General features: G+C 40.5%; 1 protein-coding gene across 8 annotated transcripts in view; it reads right to left on the reverse strand.

The window, feature by feature from the left end:
- Positions 1 to 1,109: 1,109 nt before the first annotated feature.
- The window catches only part of LOC124119960 (ankyrin repeat domain-containing protein 50-like), a 32,804-nt gene continuing 13,581 nt past the window's right edge, over positions 1,110 to 20,332 (reverse strand). The window contains exons 1-10 of one of the 8 annotated variants that reach the window (XM_048386851.1): positions 18,970 to 19,083; positions 17,944 to 17,979; positions 15,186 to 15,581; positions 12,693 to 12,875; positions 11,270 to 11,359; positions 10,621 to 10,986; positions 3,253 to 3,309; positions 2,694 to 2,762; positions 1,761 to 2,257; positions 1,110 to 1,358 (exon numbers count right to left, since the gene is read on the reverse strand). In XM_048386851.1, the coding sequence (XP_048242808.1) occupies positions 1,257 to 1,358; positions 1,761 to 2,257; positions 2,694 to 2,762; positions 3,253 to 3,309; positions 10,621 to 10,986; positions 11,270 to 11,359; positions 12,693 to 12,875; positions 15,186 to 15,581; positions 17,944 to 17,979; positions 18,970 to 19,039 (1,866 nt within the window). In that variant the 5' untranslated portion in view covers positions 19,040 to 19,083 and the 3' untranslated portion in view covers positions 1,110 to 1,256. Of the gene's footprint in view, positions 2,258 to 2,693; positions 2,763 to 3,252; positions 3,310 to 10,620; positions 10,987 to 11,269; positions 11,360 to 12,692; positions 12,876 to 15,185; positions 15,582 to 17,943; positions 17,980 to 18,969; positions 19,084 to 19,208; positions 19,259 to 20,332 lie in introns of those variants that run through there. The other 7 variants (XM_048386849.1, XM_048386846.1, XM_048386844.1 and 4 more) reach the window with 7 other exon arrangements.

The following is a 20,332-nucleotide window of genomic DNA, read 5'->3' on the forward strand; positions in this document are numbered from 1 at the left end:
CAGCACATACAGTGTTAATTGAGGATCCAGATCGAATTTGGCGAATGTTGTGTTTTGTCAGTTTGCAGACGACAAGTTAAAATTAGCATTTCTTATTCATTTTGATGAATAAATAAATTGAGTTGGATGCCCGAGATACTAAATAACGTAATTTGTATAACTGAAACGGTGCGCGTGATCACGTGGCACATGCTGTTAAGACGATGGCGATAACTGGTAATCGACGTGAAAGTTTAATTGCCACTGTTTTGATTCCCCATCGTACCGTTACGACAGAAATCAAGTGAATCATATTCCTATGATAGAAATAAGTGCTCATAGTTTCACAAAAAAATATTTGTTTGGCAGAGTAAAATTTGTACAAGGGATAATTCAGAATAAAATGTACCAGTGAAAAAATGACGATGACTGATCGGTGAAAGTAGTCAACGCTAGTTCATGTTATTTTATTTGGTTACACTGTGTAAAGAAATAAGAACGTTGTTACACTTTTGATACAAAGTTACGATTTTGAAACTGCGACTGACGGCCAGGCACCATGAGGGATAAACACATGCTCATGATATAGACGGAATTGTAAAATCGACAGCGATTTCTTATGAATACAGAAAAGGATTTGCCGCTTTTATTTTTTTAAATTCAAACAGCAATAATTTGCACATTAAAAGTAACATCATAGAAATAGATGTATATATCTGCCTTTGTTAAACTATATCTACCACAAAGTCCATGTGTTGTATGCATATGCCATGAAGCCTGCATTGTGCCGCCCTGTTTCGGCAGAGAAAACAGCCGGTCACTTTGGTGCACGACCTTGACCGCAATGCCGTGACGTCATGGACAGTGTGACGTCACCGCCATTGTACATTTGGCGCCACGTCAGCTGGGCGAACCTCGGCTCAGAGTGCAGCGAGATGTAAACAAAGTTTGTTGTGTGTTCCATTTTTAATTATAAACTTGTGACACACAATTTACACAGACTAATTGTATTACGAGATGCAGTGTTCACATAATAATCACACATCATCAATATTTACACTCAGTTAACAATTTTCTTACCTGATTATGAGAAGTTCCAAACACAACAAATGACAAAATATCTAAAAATATTTTCAACAAGTTTTATTTCTCCTCAAACACAACAAACATTCTCACCAAATCCGGGAATATATTACACGACGACGTGCACGGCACACCACGTCACTGTCTGTAACAACATGTCCCCCTCCACCGTCTACACAAACACGACACTGACGTCACTGAGCGCCGCGGGACTTCAGCAGTTCCACCACTGGCTGTGGTCCCCAGAGTCTCGCCCAGTGCGCCGCTGTCCGCCCCGACTTGTTCCTGGCGCCGATGTCCACCACGTTCAGAGACAGCACAAACTCCACCGTCTCCACATCTCCTCTCATACAGGCGTAGTGAAGGATGTTTTCACCGTGCTTGTCCACCAGTGACACATCAGCCCCTTCACTCACCAGGAGCTCCACCACGTCTCTGTGTCCCATGTATGCTGCCCCCATCAACGGTGTCCTGCTCCCATCTCCTCTACTATTGATGTCCACCACGTGCAGAGACAACACATACTTCACCGTCTCCACATCTCCTCTTATACAGGCGTAGTGAAGGATGTTGTCACCGTCCTTGTTCACCAGTGACACATCAGCCCCTTCACTCACCAGGAGCTCCACCACGTCTCTGTGTCGCCTCACTACTGCCCCCATCACCACTGTCCTGCTCCTTTCTCCTCTACTGTTGATGTCCACCACGTGCAGAGACAGCACAAACTTCACCGTCTCCACATGTCCTCTCATACAGGCGAGGTGAAGGATGTTGTCACCGTACTTGTCCACCAGTGACACATCGGCCCCTTCACTCACCAGGAGCTCCACCACGTCTCTGTGTCCCCCCAGTGCTGCCTCCATCACCGGTGTCCTGCTCAACCTTCCTCTACTGTTGATGTCCACCACGCGCAGAGACAGCACACACTTCACCGTCTCCACATCTCCTCCCATACAGGCGTGGTGAAGGATGTTGTTACCGTTCACGTCCACCAGTGACACATCAGCCCCGTCACTCACCAGGAGCTCCACCACGTCTCTGTGTCCCCTGTATGCTGCCACCATCACCGGTGTCCAGCTCAACTCTCCTCTACTGTTGATGTCGACTCCCGGTGTAGTCAGGAGCCGCTTCACCTCCTCCAGGTCCCCGTCCCTGCTGGCGTAGTAGAGGTCGCGGTCCGCTTGTGATGGAGTCGCTGTAACACAAAGTAAACTCTGTACTCATCCAGACATCTTCGTCATACATCTACTGTGTTCACACCTCGAAGTGTTGATACGTGACAGGAACATCGATACATGATGAACCACTTCCTGTCTGGATGACAACACTATAACGATGAGGGGAGTGGTTTATGTATTGATCTTAGAATAATCTATTCACGTGACATTTGTTCAAGTGCTTTCTTCTACATCCAGTAGTTGTAACAATATTCTATGTAGGGCTGGAGAATGTTAACGTTTGTTTGCTTTATAAGATATTAGTCAGACACTGTCAGTACAATTGCTGTCTCAAATTATTAAGATAATACGATATTTAGTTTTACATTGCTTTACATAAGCTTGTTCATTGAATACACTGTATGTATGAAGGGTTAGGAGTGAGCTTTCTGCCTACTGGGTTCTCCCACCTACCGTGTGAAGCAGTGGAGAGCCGTGGATCCCTCTCGCTCTGGCTTGGATCCTTGATCGGGTCACTCGAGGCTGAAACACAGAATATGTTGTTTAGAAAACTATATATAGAGGCCTAGCACATAAGCATTATAAATATTGGCCACAGACCAGTTATTGCCATTCCACAAATTTGAAGCCTTTTGAAACGTTTACTACAGTACTAGATTTGAAGTACGTTTATTATAGCAAAAGTGTAAATATATAGTTTTGTGATTGTCAAATAGATTAAATGACTCTCATAAAAATACAACACAAGTATAGACTGTTGTTCATCTCTCCGGCGTGTCAATACACCTGCTTGTTGAATTGACCTTTATGAAAAAAATGATGATACTATTAGTGCAATTTTTGATTTGTTGATAAATTAATAGGATAAAACATGTATCAAATTGCAGAGACTGTTTATAGGACATTTTCGGAGTAGAATCCCCCTAGCCTTGGCTGACATGATGATCTTACCAAATATCATACAAAGTTGGACAATGACACGATCTACCACATGTTGGGTTCCCCCACCTACCTCGTCGATCAGAATCTTGTCCCTTCACAAGTGGCTTCAAACTCGGATCACTCGAGGCTGAAACAGAATATGGTGGTCAGAAAACTATATATAGCATAGGAAAAGCATCATAAATACTGGCCTCAGATAACTTATTGCCATTCGACAAATATTTTGCCCCTTAAAATGTTCGCTCATGAATGTGTTTGTAGCAAAGGTTTAAATATCAGGTAAGCCTAGTTCAGTGATTGGTAATGTAAATGGCTATAAATGATTTGTTTGTTTGTTGTTTACTCAGCAATATTTCAGGTATGTGACAGCGGTCAGTAAATAAACGAGGCTGGACCAGACCATCGAGCGACTGACATCATGAGCATCGTTCCACGCAGTCGGGATACGATGACATCCTACAATTTTTAAATACAACGTTACAAAAAACACTGAATTTAATATGGTGGTCAGAAAACTATATATAGCATAGGAAAAGCATAATTAATACTGGCCTCAGATAACCTATTGCCATTCGACAAATATTGTTTACTCAGCAATATTTCAGGTATGTGACAGCGGTCAGTAAATAAACGAGGCTGGGCCAGACCATCGAGCGACTGACATCATGAGCATCGTTCCACGCAATCGGGATACGATGACATGCATCAACAAAGTCAGCGAGGCCTGGCCACCCGGTCCCGTTAGTCGCCTCTCACAAGCATAGTCGCCTTTTACGGCAAGCATGGTGTTTCCGAAGACGTGTTTCACACGGGGGCTATAAATGACATAATATAAATGACATAATATGGAGTAACACGGGGATTAATAAATATGGACCTGCTCAGAAGCCGATATTCGGCAGTAAATGTGAGTAAAGATTCCCAAATCGGAATAAAAACAGTCCCGATCCATGTTAATATATTTATCACTAATTCATCTAAACGTACGGCTTTGTGGGGGTAAGCTGTATTTCACTGATACCAGGACAACACACAGGAAGAGTTTTAATGCTTTGTTTGATATTATTACACTGATCCTACAATTATTAAATACAACGTTACAAAAAACAACTGAATTGAAGAAATTAAGAACTTAATAATCCAAATTTTGAACAAAATAACGCTTTGTTCCCAATCCGTCTTAGTTTCGAATCCTGGATAAATCCCTCGTACAACACACCGAGATTGTTGCTCATGTGCCCCGTGTGTCTTTAATTTTACAACAAAAATAAACTGAAAGTCAAAATATACGGAGTTTGTATTATGAAGTCTGATTGAAAATTAAAAGTACTGATTCTTGATACGAGAAACTTGTAAATGTCTTTCTAACAATCACAGTTTTCTGCAACAGTTTGTCGAACAGAATCTGTGGTTGGGTTATTTTGTGTAAAAATGAATTGGTTCAATGAAAACAGGGTAAGGAATGAATTTGGAACGACATGACAGACTCCTACCATGTTTGAAGATAAGATGTCTAAGTTACACATCAGCAGTTTGGGGCAATCTGATTTGTTTTAATAATAATACAGATCGATATATGTAGAAGTATTCTTAAATTGCTGACTATTAAAGCGTTAGTACAATCTCGCTTACTTGAGATAATTTCTATTGAAAGCATATGATAAAATCATTCATCAGATGTATAGTTGCCAGGTGTTTGTTGTCTGTGGGAATCAGTGCACACCGTTATAGATTTTGACCAGAACGGACTGGCGCCCACCAGTGTCAGTGTAGTAATAAATTTGTCGTACATTTCAACGTCAGTCTTAATCAGAAGAAAATGTTCATTCAGAGACTCTAACTTAATGCTGCATTATTTATACTTAAATTGTTGCAATTAGATCTATTCTCGTCTAAGGCGATACCTCTGGCATGTCTATGAAAACACTGCCATAATTTCAATCGAGAAGTTTCTATTTTCTATCGACACAAATAATCGTCCTGTTGACAAGGGAGCATTATGTAATAAAAATAATATTTTACGTTTGCTGCGGCGTTTACTCAGTGCATAATTTTACATCGTTTGGTGTGTCGGGTTGCAGTGTTTATGGTATTTTCGGTAATTCCTTAAATTCAAATGTCGACATACGTCCTTAAACAGATTGATATTTCAGCTTTGACAATGTAATGATAAAGCAATGCGAAGAGCAACAGGTCTACTTGACTCGGAGCTTGTGCAACACAGTTGTAATTTTATGTCGGGCAAACTTTCCTATGTAGCACTGTCATAATTTACATGTACCGAGCGATGGCGGTAGTACAATCATCTCAGATCAGCTTACCATCTGAGGCCGAAACTGCAGCCAACACAACAGTACTTCATGTGTTAGACAGTGTTTGGTTTGATAAAGAACAAGGGTACAAATATGTGACAAAATATGGTGACAAAGAGTGATAAAATAGAACAAGCCTATTGGTTAAAACGCCATTTATAAATGTTTACATCCAGACGTTTGTTTCTCCCCGGTGACAGGCTAAACAACTGTCTGGGTGTAAACACTGTGTGAAGCAAGCACCTGATTCCTACAACATTCATTTTGCTGTACATCAATCTTACTATATTTACAATTTCTGTTTCATCTAATTTCCTAAACATAGAAACTGATGACTTACCCACCGATTACGTCCTAATACAAGTGACACACCTCACTGCCGGTCATGAAATGCCTTGACCGGCGACACTACGGCCGCCAAGGTGCGACCTCTGACGTCATTGTGACGTGTCTGGCTTGGAGCATGGCATAGTTTGGCGCTCGACTGTTTGTACAGATCAAGCGCTAGTTGACCTAGGCCCAAACCTCACACCAGCCAAACCAGCCGCCACTTTAAGATAGATTTAATAATGACGAAATTGAATCCTTAAACTTACATATCACAGGGAATGAAAATTAAGTGAACATGAATAATATTCTTAATTGTTTGTTTGTGTAAACATCACAGGAGCGTCATTGGCTGACAGTTAAATAATATGTAAACTGGCCTCATTTTGATTCAAATTGCAAGCTAAGGTCTACATTAAGCCTACTGCATTGGTTAACCAAATTTACCACTGTGCATCTTTATTTTAGTAAATAATAATGTGATTAAATGACGCCTATCGTAAAGAGACTACCTACGCTTAGATTTTATTCGCAAGGGTTATTTGTTATTCATAATAGCAATAGCTATACTTTATAGGAACATTGGTGTGAAAAATATTGAATTCATTTTGTGTAAAGAAATAATAACGTGGACATTAATTGAGGAAGATGAAGTAAATCATGGTCTGACTTTAAATTGAGTGAGTGAGTGAGTGAGTGAGTGAGTGAGTTCAATCTGAAGCCGTCTATTGTTAATATGCAAGCCACATAACGCCGAGGACTTATTATACATTGACGTTATGGTGAGTGAGTGAGTGTGTGAGTGCGTGAGTGAGTGAGTGAGTGAGTGAGTGAGTGAGTGAGTGAGTGAGTGAGTGAGTTCAATCTTAATGCTGCATTATTTATACTTAAATTGTTGCAATTAGATCTATTCTCGTCTAAGGCGATACCTCTGGCATGTCTATGAAAACACTGCCATAATTTCAATCGAGAAGTTTCTATTTTCTATCGACACAAATAATCGTCCTGTTGACAAGGGAGCATTATGTAATAAAAATAATATTTTACGTTTGCTGCGGCGTTTACTCAGTGCATAATTTTACATCGTTTGGTGTGTCGGGTTGCAGTGTTTATGGTATTTTCGGTAATTCCTTAAATTCAAATGTCGACATACGTCCTGAAACAGATTGATATTTCAGCTTTGACAATGTAATGATAAAGCAATGCGAAGAGCAACAGGTCTACTTGACTCGGAGCTTGTGCAACACAGTTGTAATTTTATGTCGGGCAAACTTTCCTATGTAGCACTGTCATAATTTACATGTACCGAGCGATGGCGGTAGTACAATCATCTCAGATCAGCTTACCATCTGAGGCCGAAACTGCAGCCAACACAACAGTACTTCATGTGTTAGACAGTGTTTGGTTTGATAAAGAACAAGGGTACAAATATGTGACAAAATATGGTGACAAAGAGTGATAAAATAGAACAAGCCTATTGGTTAAAACGCCATTTATAAATGTTTACATCCAGACGTTTGTTTCTCCCCGGTGACAGGCTAAACAACTGTCTGGGTGTAAACACTGTGTGAAGCAAGCACCTGATTCCTACAACATTCATTCTGCTGTACATCAATCTTACTATATTTACAATTTCTGTTTCATCTAATTTCCTAAACATAGAAACTGATGACTTACCCACCGATTACGTCCTAATACAAGTGACACACCTCACTGCCGGTCATGAAATGCCTTGACCGGCGACACTACGGCCGCCAAGGTGCGACCTCTGACGTCATTGTGACGTGTCTGGCTTGGAGCATGGCATAGTTTGGCGCTCGACTGTTTGTACAGATCAAGCGCTAGTTGACCTAGGCCCAAACCTCACACCAGCCAAACCAGCCGCCACTTTAAGATAGATTTAATAATGACGAAATTGAATCCTTAAACTTACATATCACAGGGAATGAAAATTAAGTGAACATGAATAATATTCTTAATTGTTTGTTTGTGTAAACATCACAGGAGCGTCATTGGCTGACAGTTAAATAATATGTAAACTGGCCTCATTTTGATTCAAATTGCAAGCTAAGGTCTACATTAAGCCTACTGCATTGGTTAACCAAATTTACCACTGTGCATCTTTATTTTAGTAAATAATAATGTGATTAAATGACGCCTATCGTAAAGAGACTACCTACGCTTAGATTTTATTCGCAAGGGTTATTTGTTATTCATAATAGCAATAGCTATACTTTATAGGAACATTGGTGTGAAAAATATTGAATTCATTTTGTGTAAAGAAATAATAACGTGGACATTAATTGAGGAAGATGAAGTAAATCATGGTCTGACTTTATAGTGAGTGAGTGAGTGAGTGAGTTCAATCTGAAGCCGTCTATTGTTAATATGCAAGCCACATAACGCCGAGGACTTATTATACATTGACGTTATGGTGAGTGAGTGAGTGTGTGAGTGCGTGAGTGAGTGAGTGAGTGAGTGAGTGAGTGAGTGAGTGAGTGAGTGAGTTCAATCTGAACGCGAATGGGAGAATTCAATCTGAGGCCGTATCGGAAATATATAAGCCACATAACGGCGAGGGGGAATGCTGTTTGGTTTTGAGGATACAAATACGTGGTTATGAAGATTTGTTATAGAGGCGAAATGTTACATCAACGCTGTACTTCATTGTGGTGGTTATGTTAAAGTAAAGTCTGATATGTTGACCTGAAACAATGGTCTTGTTTGTTTTACATTGTTTGTTGTGTACATGGCGGATGAGGCGTGGTCAGTACTGGCCAATGACAAATCAACTTCCAGGTAACGAGGCGGAGTTTCATAAATGTGCAGGTATACAGACATATTTGCACACTTCGCCTCTATCTACTCACTGTCAACACTGGAGTGGGTCAATGAACATGCCACCTCTATCCACTCACTGTCATAACTGGAGTGAGTCAATGTACATGTCACCTCTATCCACTCACTGTCAACACTGGAGTGAGTCAAGGTACATGTCACCTCTATCTACTCACTGTCAACACTGGAGTGAGTCTATGTACATGTCACCTCTATCTACTCACTGTCAACACTTGAATGAGCCAATGAACATGTTACCTCTGTCTACTCACTGTCAACACTAGAGTGAGTCAATGTACATGCCACCTCTATCCACTCACTGTCATAACAGGAGTGTGTCAATGAACATGTCACCTCTTTCTACTCACTGTCAACACTGGAGTGAGTCTATGTACATGTCACCTCTATCTACTCACTGTCAACACTGGAGTGAGTCTATGTACGTGTCAAGTATATCTTCTCACTGTCTCAACGTTTGATAATGTTCAACTAACTGAGCGGGTTTGATACCCGAACACGCTTGTCTCATCTATCAACTAGATATAGCCGAAAAAAATGAAAATGTAGTTCAGTTAAGTCATTTAAATAATTGGACGTTTTAAGTTCAGTACATATCAAACCACAAAATTTCATGTCAAATAAAATTTAATATTGTTGTCCACATTCTCCTCCAATAGCGGTCCTTGCAAAACTGAAGGGTCAATGCATATCCGATGTAGGTGCCACATGCAAGTGGGATTCCTTCGTTGTCTGTGGTTCCAGATTGGACTGAGTATGTATCTTTGACTGCAGCATGCCCGTCTGGTAGGTGGGACCAATCTTTGTTTTCACACAGGTTGTGTAATGCGACAGCTGCAGCCACAAGGATCAACCGTCTTGAGGACTCGCCTCCATCCCCTTGGACCACCTGAATGCGTTCTCATTCGTCATGTGGGCACTGCTTAGACGGTAGTTGCAGTATGATCGTTCTGCTGTAAACTGTCCTCTATTGGTAAGTGGTTACAGGAGCCAGGAGGACAATAGGTAGGCTTTGAGTCGTATTTATCATCACACACAGTACCACTCGTTTCTGTTCACAAAGTCAGCATGACAATCATTTAGAGCAATAATGGGAACATTTGTAGCATATATTGCTTCTGCACAGTTCGAAAAGTTCCATTTGTCTTTATAACCATCTGTTGCCACCTTCAAGGCTTCACCGCATGGACCATCCTCTGATATATGTCGTCGCACACACTGTTGACCTGGCTATTCCAAACAAGTTACCAATAGTTCGGCCAAGAAGTACACACCTACAGCAATGCCATGTTCAGGGGTCAATGACCCTCTAACGTCTGATAAACGGTGCAAATGTGGCTCCAATTGTAGGCAGATCATTTTAAAAAACGCTTTTAAATGTTTTTAAAACAATATCGCTCCACCAGATTTTGCATTTTTCCTTCATCAAAATTAATCTTTCTTGTAGAAAAGACGAGTTTCTTGCCAAAGCAAACGCCTGTATCAAACAGCGCCTTCTCCTTCTCCAAGCACTAAATCTTAACCCCTCCACTGACTCAAATGAAGTAAATTGATTGATATTATAATGACTACCCTAAATAGTACACCAGTGTATATAAACACAACCACTTTTCACCCTTTGTCCACGTGGTTATTTTTACCCTGGGGGTATTCTTCCCCAAGTAGCAAAGCGAGTGTATATAAATATGCTTGAAACATCATAATCCAGACAACATGGCAGTATATAGTGGGACAAATATACATATGTGGGCACTTCCATGTAAATTGCAAAGGTATTACGACTTTGATTACGTTTACTTTATATTACATTATTTATAAACAATATATACTGTGATTTGATTTGAGAGGTGTCTGGTATGGAGACATACTGCTGGTTCACTGCTGATGAGAATCAAATCATGTAGCTTACAGAAATACTGTCTATGAAGATGTACCAATATTACCTGATGTCTGTGCTGCCTGCTCCGCAAACTCACTCAACTCCCGCACCTCCACCTCCATCACGATATCTTCAATTGATGGGTCCAGCTTCTGCAGGAAGTGTAGGATGTCCTCCTTGATGTCTGCATGCTGAACAATCATACCCATTGCATCTTCCATGGACTCATGTTCAAAACAAAACACCATACATTCCCAACGAACACGTACCAGTGAATCAGGAAACAGTTCATTCAGTAGAATCTTTACAGTTTCAATGTCAGTATCGGTTGGTTGAGGAATATTTTCATGTTTGGCCTTCCAGCATGATTCGCAAACAGCTTTTCCAGAGGGGAGATTGATGATAATCGTACTGTTAACTGTTCTGTTATCTTAAAAAAAGAAGAAAAACCAAACACATTCATAGGCTTAAATGACACCATAAGTAAACTATTATCACAGCTACCTTCACCTTCTAGCATACATCTGCCCAGCATGTATCAAACACTCACATCACAATGTAATCCCTGGCATTCCTCAGAATATCTCCACTTTAGGATTGGAACAAGCGACACAGAATGAAGGTCATACATTTCTACTTGATAACTATATATCCGAAACCGTCCATGAAAGATGATTGATTTACTGAAAAGGCATAGACATGTTCAGTCATACCTTGATGAAGTTCTTTTGTACGAATTTCCCCAGCTGAAATGGATGTTTCTGCCCTGCTGTTGCCACTCATTCCAGTTTTCGTTTCACTACCTACGAAATAAAGCAAAGGTAAAACACAGTATACAGATCTTATTTATAAATATCCCAGTTTGACAGATTCTACAGTTTCATTCATGACCAAATACTAGGATTACAATCACTCTGGCAGTCATTTGGAAGTATGTGAATACGTCACACTGAAAGGTGTGGAGAAACTTGGGTGAAGGTAACTTGTCTGGTCATCAAGGATATAGGAGATGGCTGCCCACATCATCACAATACAAACACCAAATCTGTCCACTTCCTGTATGCAGTTTTGTGCATAACGTTCCTCGCGACGCCTGTAAACACGATGTATACCATCCTCACGGGAAAGCATAAAACGTGACTTGTCGCAGCCGACGATGCAGATCCATCAAAAAGGTTCATCACTCTCTGGGCTAATACCCTACGGAATCCTGGTATTGCCATAGTCGCAGAGGTGGCCATGGTTGTTCTTCCACGTTCGTGGCATAGCCGTATAAATCTGTCCAGTGCTCAAGTAGTGATACGTGGACAACCGGATCAGGGAAGGTCACATGTTGACCCGTGTGTCTGATAGCATTTCCACTGTCTTGTAATTGTGCTACGTGGAAAAAACCTGGCTACAGGTAAAGATGATTCACCTGTTTGCAGTTGGCCAATGGCGTTGTTGCGTGGGGCTTCTGTCAGTCATGGCCCTTTCGCTGTTCACTTGCTGTTTGATTGTGATAGCATAAAAATGAAATCCAAAAGTTTTCATAGACAAACAAGTTCATGCCATGTTGGTGTGTTTTGGCGCCAAGCTCTCACGCGATTGTGTTTTTGCGATTTTTCAATCTTTCCACACAAATCAATCCCGATCTATGCAGAAATTACCAATTCAAATGTTACATTAAGTTTGTATGGATATCCGAAACACTCTGTCAGATTTTTACGTTTAACTACTTTTGCGTTTCTTTTTTGGCAGAGCATATGTCAGCTCTATCTACTCACTGGCAACACCGGATTGAGCCAATGCATGTCACCTTCATTCTCGTCCTTTCAACACTAAACTTGGTCAATGAAGATGTCAAGACAGTTACGTAAGCCATGATTTGAGATCAGTTACTGGTAGTTCTGATCCCTTGATCCGTTATTTATTCTTATTTATGTGTAGCAATTTGTAAAAAAAATATAAACTGTGTGTTTCAATATAATTGTTAATTATCCATTGTTCGTTTGTGGTTATTTACTTATTTCACATCTCTGTGTCCCTTGATTTCTGTGTTAACCTCTGTGTTTCAAGTTGGAGGTCACCTAATGTAATCGCGTGTACAACCATCTAATTAACAATCTGGACAAACAAGAACGAACTGCTTTATACCAGTTGTGAGATGAGAAGCGTTCTCGTCCATCTGGTCATATGGATGAGAGGCGTCCTCGTGCCCCTCGGCATGTGGGACGTCATCGTGCCTCTCCTGGGAATGTAAGTGTGGTGCGTCCACATCCTCCTCCTGTTTGGAGCAGAACAGAACGTCTTGATCCGTCGTCCCTCTGGGCAACGTTTCTGTGAACAAATGATGAAAAGAAACCATCTATCATGACACTGAAGATGAGATGTATTCTGCGTGCCACTGACAACATAATCCAAGGACAGGGCAAGGACGTTTACTTGGATCCCAGCCCACTTTGGAATATTTGGAAACAATGAAGCTGCATCATGGGTCAACTTAGGCATAGTAACCTCCAACCTCAGCCCCAGCAAGACAAAGTCAGATACATTATCCTGCGTGAAATCAACCAATCAGTGTGCATCGTTATATCACTTCTTTTGTCATGCTGCAGAGGTGTTCATCCGAACTCAGGACCAGAACATCAAGAATTAAAGATAATGCGTTTAAATGTTCGCACACTTGAAGGCACGCTGAAACAGATGATGTTACAGAAACTGAAACATGGCCACACGCTAGAAATCAAAACGTGGATGTTTCTATTCCCGGATTTCAGCTACTGTTTAGACTCCAGGGTATTAGGTCCTATATAGACCATTGCCCAACTTCGTCATTCCGCAATAGTATCCTCCGAAACAGCTTCATTATTATAAAAGTAAATATATGTTATTCACAAGCAGACAATGATGGTTTTAACTTTGCCATAAATAATATTGAACTCGATAAATTATTCTCTAGAGATAATGTTAATACTATTGCAGTTGATGTCACGAAATGTATCATGAATGCATACAGTCGGCTTATAGCTAACACAATGGTTACAATTTAACCTTCTGGTCCACTTTGGGTAAACAATGAGAAATAGTATTCACCTGCATAAAATCGCGAAGAAAAAACATCACTCATCTGATTACATAAAAGTTAAACCCATGATAAGGATAGTTGTATCTGCTGTATTACATCTGCTGAGAAAACAAAAATGACAAAATACAAACCATAGGAGCAGAGTCGATTGTACGACTGACTATTTCCTGAGCATTTGTTTTGAATCATTATCAAATAGTGATGATACTAGGTGTCAATTGTTAACCTGAAAAAACTATATGCACATATGGCACAAATCAAAATACGGAATTGGACATCATTCTTTCATTAATGAGTCAAATTCGGAAATGTCTACCATAAAACTTTGAAAGCTTTGTTGAGGCCTTCAATGTTGTAACCTTGATCAAACAATTTCTGAGCAAGACTTACTTTAAACTCTTGGTAGAAAGAGCATACACGATTGTACTCAAAAGTGAAATGTGGACACCAAAAGCTTGAGCAGCAGGACTATTGCTCGACATAAAGGGAAAGTTGACTTTTGGAAAGTTGAAGTCATCCATCTTGTCATAGTCTTGTGGAGAGCATTGTTGTCACTGTAAATCTTTTTTGTATACATTTTAACAGATGAAGCAGTTTCACTGGCCTCTTTTATTTCTAGTTACACCAAGGGATGGCTAAAAACTATATTAAAACACGGACTGGTCATTCCAATTTCCCACAGGGACAAATTGTACGATGAAACCAAAGAAATAACTTTATGCTTGAAATCATTTGAATGTTATTTGGAAAACCACTTCCAAAACGGTGTTATTATTTCTGATCTAAAGACTGTTATGGCAGGGGTACCAAAGGGTTTAGTCTTAGGGCCTTCACTTAAGGATTGCAATTGTATTTGTTGACGCTTATCAGCTGATGAAGACAGTGCCTCACGTGTGCCGGTGTGTGGCTGTGAATGGTTGTGTGTGGCTGTTTGTACTAGGCCAGACTAATGCCAGGTTTCAGTGCTTTCCCACAGAGATACCATGCTGAAGTTTAACATGATTACCCCAGCATACTGATTCCTGGCACACCAGCCCTTGTGTTATCCCCTAACTGACGTGCGCTAGGCAGGGTAACAACAAGTACATGTGTCAAAGTCTTTGATATGAGGGGGGATCAATCAATCGACCATCCGCTTTCCGGGCAGATGCTCTATCCACTACACCATGACACATTAGGAAAAAACCCTATGTATTTAGCTTGCTTAGTGCATTCTAAATACAGGATATTTACCATCTCAAACACACTCGAGTGATCACTTCATGATATTTGCTTCAATTGAGTGAAAAATAAACAGTGATTAAACATAATATCCTGACGTTATACAAAGTTTCCAATTTAAGGGCAAGTGACTTGCAGATTACTCGTTTCGTGCTTGATACTTAATTGGGTTGAAAAAAGCCTGAATCAATACACACAACTTACATACACATACAGACCAGCGTTTGACGACATAAAACAGCATCCATGTATACAAGTTGAATACAATAGTCTATTCTTACACATATATCAGTACAAAGACAAACATGATACACTCCAAGTATACAAGTACAATACAATACCTGGGCCTTGGTCTTTCCTCGCTGCTGCCGCATCTACCTTCTTTATTACTGACTCCATCTCGATATCTGTCACTTGTGCATGAATTTCATGAAGAAACTTCAAAATGATATCTTTAATATGTTCATATCCTGTCATCATCTCCCAGGCTGTATCCTCTGTATTGTGTCCGAAGACAAACATCCACCGGTCGATCTGTATGCTGGTCAGGCGTCCATGAGTTGCAAACTGCTCCCTCAACGCAGATAACTGTTGTCGGAATTTGTGATGGTTGATATAGGGGCAGTATTTGTCGGGTATAAGTGTACAGATCCAGGTTATTTCATGACACCACGAGGATGTGTCATGGAAAGTAACCCTAAGCACACGAGCTCCTTTTTTTGCCAAGTAAAGCGTAACTGTGAAAACACATTAAAAAAAAAGTCTTAAACTTTCAGGATGTATTTAATATATACTAGCGGAACAAAGTAACTGTGCTTCATTTAAAGTGGTGTAAATATTACGTTATTGAAAATAACAACATGATATTTCGTTATCTGTGTATCAAAACAAATTCATTGACAAACCCAAGACACGGAGTGACAAGTCCAAACAAAGGGTGGTGTCACAACTCCATTAACAATGTCAATATTAGTTGTGACCACTGTTGGCGTTCATACATGCGAGGCAGCGACGGTTCATTGAAGACGCCAGATGATTAAAAACAGCCTGGGGGATGTTCTTCCAAATGTCAACCAAAAGATTGGCCTAACTGAGTTAGCGTTACTGGCTGGTTCTGATCCGGTCTATCACATCTCCGCCGGATGTTGTGCCACCTTAACTTCTTGCATACGGATCTGCAATAATTGAAATTGTCCAAGCTGTGAATGTTCCAGTTTGGTATCAATTCCTTAGATGCATCGACCGAATATGGTTGTCTTGTTGACGTGACGTCACACGTGGACAACCGGTCCGTGGCAAGCAATGAGTCTTTCATTGCTGTGAATAACGTCTCCTAAAAGTTTATATCATGTTTTGATGAACATAAAAATGTTTGGCAACTTCGTTTTGCGGCGTTCCTGTTTGCAGCCAACCCAGGATGCGTAGACATTCTTTTTCAGCAAGCTGTGGCATTGTGTAAGCGATGTAACAAAAGTATTTCTATGACACGAATAGTTACACAATCACTATATGCTGACAACATTCCCTTTAACAAACACAACAACATCCAAATTGTTTGCCGTGCACAAACATGCACATGCAAACTATGAATCACGATCTTTAATTTGAGAAGATATCTTCATGAATATATATCGAAAGTTGCATTTTATTGTTTCAGAATTAATGTATTTTTATTGAGCTTTATATGAAGCAAGGACAGTTTCAGTTAGTGTATACTCTTACAAAAGCAGGGGATCATGAAATATGTATACTGATACCAAGTAAAGATAAGTGTTTATGACAAACATCCTATGCAAGAACGTAAATGTCTTAGCACCAAAACATTCCTGATTTGGACATTTTCAAAAAATCAATTAATCCTAATGGACAATTATTTCTGTCAACCTTTTTGATTCTGCTGATGATACAGTGTGTATTTGAACTTGCGACACGACGTCTGCAATGCTCGGGGTGTCAACAGGCTTTTGACATGCTGGAAACTGGCAGAAATCAGCGTGCAGTGGCCAATCTGTTACTCGCATACTGTGGAGGGTGTGTGTGTGGGGGGGGGGGGGGGGGGGGAAACCCTTAGCTCGGGAAAAAGCTTCACTAAGTGGCGCTCTTACAAATCGAGGCAGATCGACATATAGAGCGCTAAGATCTCTAAAAGTGTTGATAGATCGCTATCAGAGTGCTACTTAATCACCAAGGTCGTAATCAGAGCTCTATCCTATCACCTTAGAGTGCCTCCGATCGTTACGAAAGGCTAGGACCTACGCTTCTCCTACCAAGCCTAGAAGTGATGAGCGCCTCAGAATGCTCAGAAGTTTTTATATGATCGGACCCAAAATTCGGCGATCGGGTTGCGTTAGGATCCAAAAAAGTGCTCATTGAGTACTAATGGATCTCCATAGGTCGCCTAGAACACTCTCGGATCGGAGTAGAGCGCATTAGATTGCAATGATCGCCATCGAACCGCAAATAGAGTGTCATCTGATCACATCCACCATGGATCGCAAAAGGAGCACGAACTGATCGTGCAAGATCGCAACATTTTGAGTTGTCGCTATCGGATCGCATAAAACCCTATGGGACCGCAACAGGGGCACTATCAGATTGCAATCAGATCGTAAGTGCTGATCGCTGATCATGTTCCATGTTTTTACGAGCCCCGACTGACTTTGAACTTCCTTGATAGGCGTGGTCGTGTCTCGCAACGTCGAAGTGAACATAAGCATAACTACGACTGACACTACTTATTGTGCAAACAATACTATCGGGGCAACATACTGACACCCTTTGTCGTCTTGTCTGCAAGGCACGTGAGTCAACGTTTTGTCTTTCAAATTGTTAAGTTATTTTCTGGCGTCACCTACTTTTTTAAAGGGTATTTATTGTGAGACAACCAGTCACACATTTTGAACTATGGGGTATCAGTTCCTTTATTCATATATTATACATAATTGCAAATGAGGTTTTCATGAAACCTGTTCTGTGGATAAAGAGACTGATTATTCTGTTACGTTGAAGTTGTATATTATACTGAACACAGTGTTAGTAAACATCCTTCCATCAAGGACAGGCCTGAGAAACGTAAAAGGTCAACTTAAAGTAGCTCACGTTTATCTGCCGGGACATGGACTAGGAAGGCACCATCTTCAACAACAAAAACAAAATGTACGTTAGTCATTAAATAAATGCAACACAACCCTTTCAATATTCATAAGAAATCTCTGCTAAAAGCAGAGTCGACTGAATAAGTCTGTCTATTTCATGAGCATGTGCGTATGACAGTCAAACAGTAATGATACCGGGTGTTCGCGAGAAGGTGACCGTATCCTGCTGCACCGGTGGCAGTCATCACAAACACATGCAAAGGCAAGTGAACTGTTCTCTTGAAATAAAAAGAAAACATGCATTGCATCAGTCACACCTTTTGTCACAGATGCGTCATGTTTGGAAATGTCCAAACATAATTACCACAAACGTTTTGAAAGCTTTGTTGTTGCCTTGATGATGTAACCTTGATTAAACAACTTGTAAGTGAAAGTCGTAGACGCTCTTTGAAATCTTGGTAGAAAGAGTGTTTCAGTGTACCTTAAAAGGCTGGATCAGATGGAATGTTGCTCGACATATGAGTAAATTGACTATTGGAATGTTTAAGTCATCCCTCTCGTCAAACACTCCTTTTTGAGATCATTGTGAATACAACAGCAAGAGGCAGAACCTATCTCCATCCACATATTTTTATGAGTGTGCATGTTGGCATAAGTGAAGACAAGATTTATGGTTGACAGAGTATGGTTGACTAGTATATATACTGGCTTCACCCTTTTGTTTATATTACTGACTTCGCGGGTCAACATGTTTACAGGTGAGGTGAAATAGGGTTTAACGTCGCGTCCAAGATTATTGCACTTATACAGCGACGTGCAACATGTTTACAACCCTTTTGTGTGACTTCTCCACTACAGCGTAACTACATCTGGTATCTACTCTACTGTATAAACACTGCCTCCTACCTGTATATATACTTGTCAACCATACTATGTACATCACTTGCTTGATAATAGTGTTAGAACCTAAACCAAAACGTCGCTCCTAATTGTAATAAAGAAGTTGTATAACCATAAATATTTTCCTTACTTTGTATTCCAACTTTTAGATGCCTCTCAAAGATTTGTTGGCGTAAGATGAAAACAGAAAGCAGTAACATGACGTCAACGTTTGTATATTGTAACAGTATAAATGACCAGATAAAATATAATCTAAAACTGAAATGTCTGGGAAAGTCTGACCACTAATACATCACTCTAAAACTAATGTTATTCGACCAATAAATTTGTTAACAATATGCAAATGATCAAATTCAAGAAGCTGTTCACCTTCAGTCGTGGACGCCATAACTCCTGATTTGCCTGCTTTTCCTGCTTTCCTGAAAAATATTAAACAAATGCTCAGTCACACAAACAAAACAGCATGTTAACACAAGTAAGATAATTACATCCACACTATTTGGTATTCGTTTAACGCTTCTCCCGAAATGCAATGTGTCTGACAAATTCACAACTTCTCCACAGTTAGTTAATTTTCTTATTTACCGGGTGGGTGAGTATGGCTTATTTTAGTAATATACGGACTAGAAGGCCCGAAGTGACATAGATCTGACTTGCAAAAGCGAGTGTATATGTTTGGTATCTGACGAGCCAGATACAAGTACATATTCACCAGTATCATAAAAGGACTTTAGTATTAATACTTCCGTGGTTCAAGTCAAGACATGCAAATGAATAGGGTACAAATAGCGTATGAAAACTGTACTCTTCAAAACAAAGAAACGCAAAAAGCAAAATAAGCGGACCAAGAGGTGCAAAATGAAGAGGTTTAATGTGTTTTTTTGACAAATTCCCGGAACTAAATGATTGCAATAAGGACATGCAAACCATAAGTCGGGAAACTCATACGATTAGGAAAAACGCAACCAATTGACAAAAGAGGCAGGGAGCTGCACGTACTGCACGTACAGCAGCACCATAAACGGTGTTAATGTGCAGGGTTTTTGATTGCCTGGCATCTGCGTCAATAAAACAGTGACAGTTCAACAACTCGCCGAGATTAACAAAAGTGCAAATAAACAATGTCATAGGCCGCTTGCAGGCAGGGGAATAGCGATCAGCTGTAGCCAGGGTTTTGAATGTAGGGCCCAGCACCTTCACAAGGCTATGGTATCGGTTTCAACAGCATTGGTCAACACGTGATCGGCCAAGGTCGGGACGGCCAAGAGTATCAAGCCCCGCCCAACATCGCTACATCCGAATGTGCCACCTTCGTGAAACGACGACCACAGCCACCTCAACCACATTCCTAATACCCAAAGTACGCAGAATCTCAGACCAGATAGTACAAAACATTTTAAGAGCAGTGGGTCTACGAGCAAGGCGTCCTGTTGGACGCGTCATATTGAGTCGACAACATCGTCAACAATTGGTGTCGTCAACACAGGGTATGG

This window comes from Haliotis rufescens, unplaced genomic scaffold, assembly GCF_023055435.1.
Source record: "Haliotis rufescens isolate VD_foot unplaced genomic scaffold, xgHalRufe1.0.p SCAF_61, whole genome shotgun sequence".
Lineage (NCBI taxonomy): Eukaryota > Metazoa > Mollusca > Gastropoda > Lepetellida > Haliotidae > Haliotis > Haliotis rufescens.